The sequence below is a fragment of the Amblyomma mixtum genome, chromosome 1 (genome assembly GCF_055824585.1).
Source record: "Amblyomma mixtum isolate Tamu chromosome 1, ASM5582458v1, whole genome shotgun sequence".
NCBI lineage: Eukaryota > Metazoa > Arthropoda > Arachnida > Ixodida > Ixodidae > Amblyomma > Amblyomma mixtum.
The window spans coordinates 195,186,050-195,197,076 of NC_143012.1; the positions used below are offsets into that span (position 1 = coordinate 195,186,050).

An 11,027-nucleotide genomic window follows, 5' to 3' on the forward strand; every position below is an offset into this window, starting at 1 on the left:
TTTGTTTTGTTTGTTTTTTTTTCACTTGTTTCGTACTGTAGTAGAATTTAAGTTCAATTAGCATCAAACGTGGCATGAAAGATTGGGAGTAATAGCGGAAAGAAGGAAGTGGTGATTAGCTGAATAACGCGGACTAAACATGACGTTCAGCCCTTCGGTTGTCCAAATCAAAACGGAGCATGAACATTTAGGCCTTAACATCTCCAGAGGGGCTCCTTCGTACGGCAGAAAGCTTTTTCGCGGATAAATCGTCTTCTCCATGCAGCAGACGTCGTCGTTACTCCTGAAGGGACCAGAATTCGCTTGGAATGAGCAGCAGAATACGCACCAAAAATGGGATGAATTTAATAATGGAAGGAAGACAATTGCACATTTTTCACAGTGAAAGTGGAGGGGGGGGGGGGGCGCTTACAACCCGATCCTGTCTATTAGGTGGCTAAATGCGCTTTAAGCCTGCATTTCGTGCAGTAACCCTTTCCGTCGTAGGCGACAGATAGGCGAAAGCTTGTGGACCACCAACTTTTCAGGTAATGAGAATCACGGCGACATAAATATTAGATTTTTTTTTTCATTGTGGCTAACGGTATGACTAATGTTATTAGGTAGAAAACGAAAACTCCTCGGCGGCATAACGTCATTCACTCCACTTAACTGCTGCGGTAAATGTGCGAGGATCTCTTGTTATACTTCATTTTTTTTTTGTAGAATATGTGAACACCTTCACTAGGTTCCTACTAAACAAACGCTGAGATCAACCTCTTTCAATGCAAAAAGAGGAAAAGAAAATATTGAAACAAAGCATCTACTCCATTTGGCAACGACACAATATCGCAAAAATATGTTCAAGCACACAAAAGGCAGATTGCTTATGGTCTCTATATGGGAAGGCAGCAATAAATGCGCTTTCCAATATTTTTTTGCTCACACTGAAAAATGTTGGGTCTTCAAAAGACGCCTTCAAAGAGCACTCACTCATTTCATGCATTCCTTTTCGCCATGCAGATTAGCATTGCAGGAAGGTTCGAAAGTGGACAAGGTGACATTGCTATTGACGACATCGAAGTGCTCCCTGGAAAATGCAAAGAGACGCAAGGGGGCACAACTGGCCAGCCACCGATGACAACCTCGTTAACTGGTATATGCTTCGCGTATTTCAAACGAAGCTTTGTTAGAGGCCTTGTTCTTGAATGCTTTTTTTTTCTGCGCTTGCTTTGCATTCCATAACTATTGCGATTTCCTCCCTTTTTGCTGCCGAGAATCTTTTCTGGTCGGGTGGGACACGCAATCTTCCTATCAGGAGTTCTTATAATAAACACGCATAATTGCGCTAATGGTCACTTCTAACTTCACTTAAGGCTTAAATCCTTAGCGGTATTGCAGAGGCACGTGCAGGGCCGAGCATAGCGTCATGACCGTGATATAAAAATTCGAGAATTTTTTTTTCTCCGCTGTTCACTTATGAGCCCAGATCTCTAGGGAAGAAGTGCAACGCATTATTTGCGACCTCAATAATCTCAGCAGAACGCTGGTACTAAAATAAATGTAAAGAAAGCTAGTCTGCTCAAATTTACGGTATGAGAATTCTTCGCGATAAGCAATGAAATGTAGGAAGAAGTAAAAATACCTCTATGTAGTTTAATAGTTGTCGAAAACTCGAACAAATAAGGAAAGAGCTAGAAAAATACGAGTAATGTCGAGCGCTTATGTTTAATATTCCTTAGTCTTTATTTCTTGAATGCATACAGACGCCATTCACAAAAAAACACATAGGTTATATGTTAGCCGCACTCTTGATGCGTATACGAAACGGTTAAAAGTATTTCTATTTATCATCTGTAGGCGGGAGAAAAAAATTCCAAATCAAAATGTACTTTCAGCAGGAAAAAAAGAAAGTGACTATATAAAGACAGTGGGGATTAATTAAATAACAAACACGCCGAACAATAATAAAGAAGACTGCCAGATCCGTCGTTTTAATAATGCATAGACCACATCAGGTGCTTAAAGGCTACGTCACTACGGCATCTGAGTAATTCTGATACATCTGAGAGAAGAAAAATTGCTAAATGCTTTGTTAATGCGAGCTAACAGCAAGACAGAGTAGAAGACAATGCACTTTAAATGGAGAAAACCAAGACCTCAGGGATCATAGCGACTGTGAGTTGTCGGAAATAAGCATTTTGCTAGTGAGGCAAACTGGGAGCTACAAGAACAAGACATAAACGACAGTAAATCGAAATTAGCTCAATCGCTGATACTGTTATTCAGAAGATGGGTACCCTCACGTCAAGAAAAGCAGCTTAGCAGTATGCCCGAAGAAGAAATTTCTTAATAGCTGCACATTACCAGTACTTACCAAAGGACCAAATATCATGCACCTAACAGAAAACATTATAGTTCAATTGGAAGAAGCGAAGTGAGCTATACAAAGCAAGGCGCTAAGTTAACATCAATAGAAAAGAATATGAACACATTTGGTAGAGAATGAAGGGCAATTAATCGCATCATGACTGAAGGGAAGGTATAAAATCGACATGGGAACGGCACATTGCACGGAGATCGTATAACTGTAATTCATGGGTAAGGCAAAGGATTTCAAGAAAAGGGAAACGTTTTATGGGCGCCAGATATTCAGGTGCAAAGAAACTGTTCTGGAATGATACCAGAGTTATGGTGGCAGGACGTTGTGCAGGACAGTGTAACTGGCGGTCATTTGAAGAAACCTTTGGAGAATACTTGACGCAGTCAGAGTCCTGCGGCGAGTTAAGTGGATTATTACATTCAACAAGAAACTCTTGGTTGGGGAACGTAAACACCGAATTTTTCAATTTTTTTTCTTTTTACCATTAGCAGCATGCCCTTCTTCATTGTTGAAAATAAACACGGACTGCGAAATACACATAAAGAAGCCAAAGGACCACCCTTTGCACGTTGCAGTAGTAGTGCCCCCCGCTCGAGTCCTGGTGAAAATATATTCCTGACATTAGCGCCTGTTAAACGCGTCCTAAAGTTAAGCGCTACGCACTGGCGTCACTTTTTCACAGACAGTACTGCGGAGCTCGCGCCACAGCGCCACCAAGGTATAGCCGTTAAAAAACTTGCCAGAGATATTTAGAGGAGTTGCTATTGAATACAACACACGAACGAAGCGGTTATATAAGCACACGGCCAGCCACTACCGTCCACAGATTGTTATGCCGCCCCGGTTTAACCAGGTAATCCATTGCTGAAAACCTTGCAGTGCCCACCCTATTGTGATGTCACGCTATCCAGTGCAAAAACATTAACCTCGAGTTCGTGCGATTGGCTTGAGGGCCACCAATAAGTGGCATTAGCTGCTTTAATTCTGGAGTTTTATCCGATTATAGGACCAATATATTTCGGTGAGTCAATGGCGCTCTGACAGGGCTTCCTCTCAAACCCAGCTTGACATATTTAAGCCCTATCGAGGTGAATATACAACGAACCGGTGTTAGGCGAAAGAAGGGTGTCACCTTGACAGAACGCTTTCGTTGAGCAAACGCATAATGTCATGTGACTTTAAGTGGCGTGTACAATTAAAGAATATTATCACATCCCTATAATAATTAGTACCCAACCAACAAATCCTTAGAACGCAGTGAGACGACCGCTATCACGAAAAAAATATTCGCTGTGCACTGTGGGATGATGTGACCTCGTGCCGCTTCTACCATGAAGAAGAATCCCTTCACGTCTGCCAAGACGGTTATGACGGGAGCTTTTTGTCGAGAGTTGTTTAACTGGGCTATCGTCTCCACAAAACGATTTAGCTGAGTCATCTGGTGTGACGTGAATTCAAGAAACTAGCATCATGACTAGGCACTTTTCCGCCCTTATGCCGCCGCTGTGGCTCAGTGGTTGTGGCACTCGGCTGCTGACCCGGTCGCATTTCGATGGAGGCGAAATGATAGAGGCGAAGCCAGTTCATATTTAAGAACCCCAGGTGGCCGAAATTTCCGTAGCCCTTCACTACGGCGTCTCCCATAGCCTGAGTCGCTTTGGGATAGTAAACACTCGTAAACCTTTTCCACCCTTCTACTAATGGGTATCAAGCCATGCAGGTTCTATGCGTAATTGGGACATCGTTATGGCGAACCGTTTTGTTCGATGATCTGACGACATCACGTAACTTGCGGGAACTTGCGCCATGACTAGACAGTTTCGCAACTGCACAATAATTGTATCTAACGAATTGGTTATTCGATTAATATAAATTAAAGGCTTTCAAAAAATGTCTCACTGACCTGCTTGCACACTCATGTGACCGAGTGGTGCACCATGAAGTCGTAGCTTTTCCGCCTAATTAAGGCGAGTATCAAGAGAATCAATTTTCCTAGGGTGCACTGTGGAATCAACTCTATACATGAAGAATTAAGGATCCACTGAAGTAATAACCCTTTCAACCCTGAATTTTTTCTACAACCGTGCAATCTTTTTGCTGGCTTATTTAGATTCGTTACCACTGGTGCAACCAAAAGAAATATCAGGAGTTTTCGCGCATCTGTGGGGGCTAAATATTGGGTGCGAATCCTCATATACTGAGTTGGCATGGCAATGTGGTTACATCAGATATATGCTCGCCACATACCTCTCAGCGGAGAAATATTTTTATAGCATGCAAGCGAAGCCTTGCTGAACGGAATGAGGATTCAAGATCACGGTAGCAATCGGTTAGCATGAGTTAGTTTGAAGCACTGTTTTCTACTTGCTCAAGTACGCATCTGTAAGCATTTTATTCCAATTATTCCGGAGTGCTTTACTGAGCCCTTCCAGCTTGTAACGTTTCGTCATGGTCGCCAATAGCCATCAGCCGATTTGCTCGGTCAAAACATCCTCCTGCTACGACCGCACAGAAAGGCTTGGTCTTTCCTGCGGGTGCAGCGGGGAACATTGTCGTTTTCATTGTTTCTGTTCTGGCAGGAATTGGAAATTCGTCGCAAATACGTCCCTTGCACTGGCAGTGAATGCGAGGAGGCCCAGTTTTCGAGATGTCCTGCTTATACTACTTTTACCAGTGAATGCTTGTTTTCCTGTACACCTGCCTCTTTCTGTAAGGCTATTTCTTGTACTAATTCTGCAATATGTGTAACTTCTACTCTTCCAAGTTCCCACCAGGACGTGTTCTCAGAAAGGAAAGGTTGTTACGTGCATTTTTTCTGTTTCAAGAAAGAACGCTAAACAGTGTTTTAAAAGGCGTTTTTATATCTTTACTCTCTCTCCAGACAGACCATCCACTAAGCCCTGACCTCTTGATATGAGGTCAATTAAAAAATAATGGGCTATATTTGATATTACTTAAACTTCAAAAAAAATTGATTTACGCGATGAAGAGATGGCGAAAATGACTATTTAGAGTATTTAGTCTAATTTGCGCATCGTTTTCGTAATGTACGTTGAAAATGCCAACGACAACATCAATCATGCTGCCATTTTGAACATCATTGACGTGCTGCATCTCCCCTGAGAGTGTGTAGTTTTTTTTTATAATTTTCGGAAGGCAGAAAATTGACAATGCGTCTCAGCGGTCAAGCAGTCGGATCGTTTGTTTCGCACTGCGGAGTGCCCTAGGTTTCAGTATTATCACATGTTATTTTATATTGCTTTTGTCCCGCTGGCATGGCGCTTACATGACATGAGTGACATAAAACTTCTGCAATATGCTGATGACATCACGGCATGGAGTACTCACCACGATGTGCTTACCCAGGAGGCTGCAGTTCAACCAGCCTTGGGTGTTACCTCTAATCACGCATCATCCATCGGCCTTCAACTTCCCGTGCATAAAACTACACACACGGCGGTCGCCAACCGTTGGGGACGCCGCAAAATTTTGTGCAAATCCAATCCGTCTTTGTCAATCGGGATCCTTATTATACGAAAGTCCGAGTGTAAAAATGCTGCGCTTAACTACTCAACAATCAGGATCAGCAACTGCTGGGCTTTCTCAAGTAAAAAGACAAGCTATTTAGACTTTTGGTTTGATTAGAAGAATTGGTCTTAAGACGGGTGGCGCTGGCTCGTTCGTTGCACGGCAATGAGATTCGGCACTTCTGCAGCTACGTCTTGTTGATCAAGCCCATCATTGATGAGCTGGTGCAGCAGCGCCGTTATGCTCGCAGCCTTAAGGCCAGTCTACCTCACTCCACGCACGCACTGAAGACTTCTACAGCGTCAAAATCTATTCTTCAGCCGCCAACGTCAGTTCTTCCCCCATGGAAGTTTGTACAGCTCAGCGACAAGCCAGCAGATAATCGCCGACCACCATCTGCTAAGTCGGCATCGTTTCTTCGCCATTAATTTGAGGAACAAGATGCTTCCCTGCCTGCGAGAGAGAGAGAGAGAGAGAAAAGGACGGAAAGGCAGGGAGGTTAACCAGGCGATGCCCAGTTGGCTACCCTACACTTGGGGAGGGGAACAAAGGGGAAAAAAGGAAAAAGAGCGGCAAAGAAATGAGTCTGTTAAGTGTCCATCGACCACTATGTCACAGGGACAGAGGGCGCACACAGAAAACTTAGATTATAGGCGGGAATGCAACCCCGAGTCCCTTAGCAAATTCAGGAGCGCTTTCACCGCTTTCCGTTGTCTGGAAGGTTGTGTCCAAGGCCCCAGAACGTTAGACTCTGTTAAAGGACGCGGGTCCGAAGAGTCCATTGTCCTATATGTAGACTCAAGCATCCAAGCTTGTGAAGCAACAACAGCAATTTACTGCTCGTGCAGACGTGCCCTAAATCAAATCTCCAGATTTCAACTTACGGAACCCCCTACGTCCTTTTGTGCTGAGCTCGTTTTAGTTCAATAGGCACTCTGCGTCGTGGCCGCCACAACTTTGCTCCCTGCTCCCCCCATTCTCATCCACATCAACGCCATTCAACCATTTAAGTTGCGGCAATGTGTTAGGCGCTGTCCACTAATATGTCACGACATGCGCAGCCTCGCTACACACATCGCGCAGCCAGAACGTATTGAGTGGGTCACACGGGTTGTGCTGACCTCTCAAAGCTAGAGATTCAGGGACCCGCCTCGGGACTCGAGGCTCATCGTTGCCTCGGCCCCTTCATTTGAACAACTTTCATCATCATCATTATCATCAGCCTGTCTACACCCACTGCAGGGCAAAGGCCTCTCCCATGTCTCTCCAATTAACCCTGTCCTTTGACAGTTGTCGCCACTGTATCCCCGTAAACTTCTTAATCTCATCCGCCCACCTAATGTTCTGCCGTCCCCTGCTACGTTTGCTTTCTCTTGGAATACAGTCCGTTACCCTTAAGGACCAGCGGTTATCTTGCCTTCGCATTACATGCCCTGCCCTGAACAACTTTACCCTCCTTTTATCAAGAAAGGAACACCTCCAGCGCCGCACACGTGCTCTCATCCCTCCGTGTACGGTATTATCATTCCCCGTGGTCGTAGCCCTGCTGAAGAGGCTGCGCTCCGGAGGATCCAGGTAGGGGCTGGCCTCTCACTTGCCGTCACCCGGGAGCGGCCTCAGTATCAAGATTTCTATCCTCGGCCTGGGTGTACGATATGTAAACTCGAGGACATTGAAGCCGACACAGACCCCTCACTTCGTACTGTGGAACTGCACTGCTTTCAAGCCTATGGGGACCAGGCACGTGAAGGCAGCGCCTCTTTCACTGCGCAAACCTGCTTCATATATTGTCTCGACACAGGGAGTATACCACTGCTCATTACTAGACCTCATGAAGTCACCTAACTTAGTCTCATTACGTTAATCACTACTCCATCATTCACCCCATTTTCGCCCATTGATGCCCTTAGCCAGTAAATCTCGTTTTAAAAAATAAAAAGAGTGAAAGAAGAAAAGAAGGAAGAGGTGGTATAGGGGAGGTCTCCGGAGTAGTTTCGGCCACCTGGGGATCTTTATTGTACCCTGATATCGCACAGTACACGGGCGCCTTTTGCGTTTCGCCTCCATCGAAACGCATCCGCCGTGGTCAGGTTTGAACCCGGGGGCTGCGGCTCAGTAGACAAGCGCCTTGACAACTGAGCCCCCGCGGCGGGTTGTTTTGCAATCCCCATGTTAGCATTCATGCTGAGCTGGTGCACCCGTTCTTGAATGGGAGTAACATATTGACCAATGAAAGATGGCTCAGTTAACAGCGGTAGCGGCTCCCTAATCCTACTGTTTAGAGGACGGTGTGCAGTTTCCTTGGATAAAATTCCGTTACCTTCGAGAGCTTGTCCATGATAGAAAGCATCTTTTACTCTAAACCATATCACATACGAGGCTTCCCTTCTTGGCGTTAGAGCATATTCCTCCTAAGGAGCCCGACATGAACCGATCGGCTGCGGAACACGGAAAGTAATTCACTTCTCCTAAATGACTGTGGCCGGATTGTTAGCCCCGTCCAAAGCCACGAGGATCTTTACATCATGCAGCGCATGCTCTTTCTTAGATCAATCAATCAATCAATCAATAAATCAATTAATCATCAGTCAGTCAGTCAGTCGGTCGGTCGGTCGGTCGGTCGGTCGGTCGGTCGGTCGGTCGGTCGGTCGGTCGGTCGGTCGGGCGGTAAAATCACTCAATCAATCAATTTTATTCAAGACAATAATTGGGGGACGTGACAAAAGGCGGAAAAGTGCCTGACGTCACTATCCCACTTTTGCACCCGTTCATCCAACACTGAATTTTTTTTTCCCCATTTTGCAGGTGTTGACAGCACGGCTCCTGTAGTCGCTGGTATCCTTATCACTCTTGGCCTTCTGTTGGTGACTACAGCGGTTACTTTCACGGAGCTCAAAAGGCGACGTCAACGTTCGTAAGTTTCTCTTTCAGGTATATTCTAGGCAGATATTTAAAAATTCTTAAGTATGCAAAAAAATGCTTCTTCTGGAAACCTGATCGCCTAATGGTTCTCTAAAATACGCTGTCTATAAATGTGAGGAACTTTTGGGATGCTGCAGTACGATGCTTTACGAATATCAACCAGTAAGAATTATTTTATAGCATTTCGTAGAGGCTGAGTTATCAGTAGTGAAAATTTGAATTGCAGCGCCTTCACGCCTCTCTCTCCACTCGTCACTTTGTGCATTCTAAAAGGTTGGCGCTTCCCCGCCGGCCCCACCACTTGCGCTGGCGTCTATTTGTGGCTGGGGCCGGAGATACCTGAATCGCTGGAGCGACGCTCCTGAGCGGCCGCGGCCACCGTAGCTACGTGACACCTGAAGCCATCTCTCCAATAGCCATTTCTGAACAAGATTATGCAGGTGCATGCGGCAGAGGAGGGTGCAGTGATGAACAAGTGGTTGGAAAGGGCTCGCCAACTATCGCGCGCAATTGTGGGTTCTGACCTGACTGTAGAGGCCTATAATTCGGCTCAGCTGCTAATGACGACAGAATGTAATGACTGAGCGAGTTTATGTCCTTACTGAAAAGGTGTTTCAGAGCCCCTTCAAGTCTTCCATCACCACGTGTATTCAAATCTTTCAGAGTAAACGCTGGCGCCAAATTTCCCATTCCGCGTGATATGGCTCGGTTCTGGAGAAGAAAGATAATCCACTATGCCGAAAATGGTCCTAAAGGTACTAAGGATCGCTTCTGTTTGTTAGTGAGCGCAGCGAAACGCGCCTGTGCGGAGTTTTAATGGCGAGAGTGGCGTACAAGCTGCTGTCCACTCTTTGCACCGTCCCTGCTAAGTACTGGCGGTGTGGCCACGTTTCCGCTGCATCCAAACTTGACCTTTTAGGCCTAAACGACAAATCTTTACGAGAAGATTGCGTGCATTCACCTGATTTAAGTTCAGACACGAATGCCTGCTCCACACCTTCTTTACGTGCCGCAAGAAGCACTCCTTTTCTCACAACTTGGAAGCGAGTAAATTTTTTACTCACACCGCACCGAGACCACCTGTTTCCCCGCGGTAAGGAAACAGTTAGGTTAGTAGGTAGAAACCACCCTAACTGACACTTGGATGAAAGAAGACACACTAGGAGGAGCGCTGACTCACAGTTGAAGATTTTCATTTCCGGTGCAATATATACGACCGGCTCAATGAACAAATGAAAACATGTCGACAATCAAAACAGAAGGAACATACTAAGAAGAGGTAATGGCGACAACTGAATTGTTTGCCAACTCTCCCATGCCTTCATTTTATAGAAAAGTTAATGGCGGCACAATTATCCCATTAAGGGGCCATTGAGGACAAGCTTAACTTGGCATGTATCGATACGGTATCGCTCTGTTCTAACAAAGAGACTACTGTAATCGGAAAACCAAGGCATTATAAAATAATGAACAGCATAAAATGAAGTACAGTGGTTCCCATCACCGACCGACCTCGCAAGTAAAATGCGCGTGTTCACTACGATCCCAACAGGCAGTTCCCAGAGACTACGCTACATTGTCATTCACTCAGAAGGGGCGGAAACCAGTAGTTTTCGGTATAGATGTCAAGAGTTGTAGTCCTCTAGCAGGATTATTTTAAATTGAATTTTATAGCTAATAACTCGCCTTTTAATACTGAAGAAACCTCAACATACCAGAAAGAGCCAAGGATTCAATTTTTTGCGGTGGACAGTACTTGCATGAAGTTGCCGTTACTTTTTATTTTGTTTTAGGGCTGTGCGGTTGCTGCCGAATGCCGAGTACGACACCTTTAATGACGAAACATGTGAGTAGAAAGAATATAGTGAGCAGGTCTCTTTTCTGTCTCGCAATCACTTTCGACAACAAAATAACGGCATGCGGAGCATGACCGCTACTTAAGATCTTTTATTAGGATAGAGAAAAACTTCTAGTTCTCCTGTTCTATGAGCCCGTTTTGTTTATATGAGGCACACCTCGTGGGAAACAGGCTGCGTTATTGAAGTGCATGCATTGCAGTGCATTGGACCTCTTTACTACCTTCCATCTAAGCGCGACGCGATTCGTCGATTGCGAGCCTATTACATATTTCATACGCCTCATGTATACTTGGCAAGATAAATACATAATCCAATCACTGATTTACACAATAAACATTGAGCCACCGTGAAGATAA

General features: G+C 45.1%; 1 protein-coding gene across 1 annotated transcript in view; it reads left to right on the plus strand.

The window, feature by feature from the left end:
- LOC149370472 (apical endosomal glycoprotein-like) overlaps positions 1–10,725 on the plus strand; it is a 71,217-nt gene extending 60,492 nt beyond the window's left edge. Inside the window, exons 12-14 of the mRNA XM_089577815.1 lie at positions 1,003–1,135; positions 8,696–8,804; positions 10,606–10,725. Coding sequence (XP_089433941.1) covers positions 1,003–1,135; positions 8,696–8,804; positions 10,606–10,666 — 303 coding nt within the window. The 3' untranslated portion in view covers positions 10,667–10,725. The remainder of the gene's footprint in view (positions 1–1,002; positions 1,136–8,695; positions 8,805–10,605) is intronic.
- The last annotated feature ends 302 nt before the right edge of the window (positions 10,726–11,027 follow it).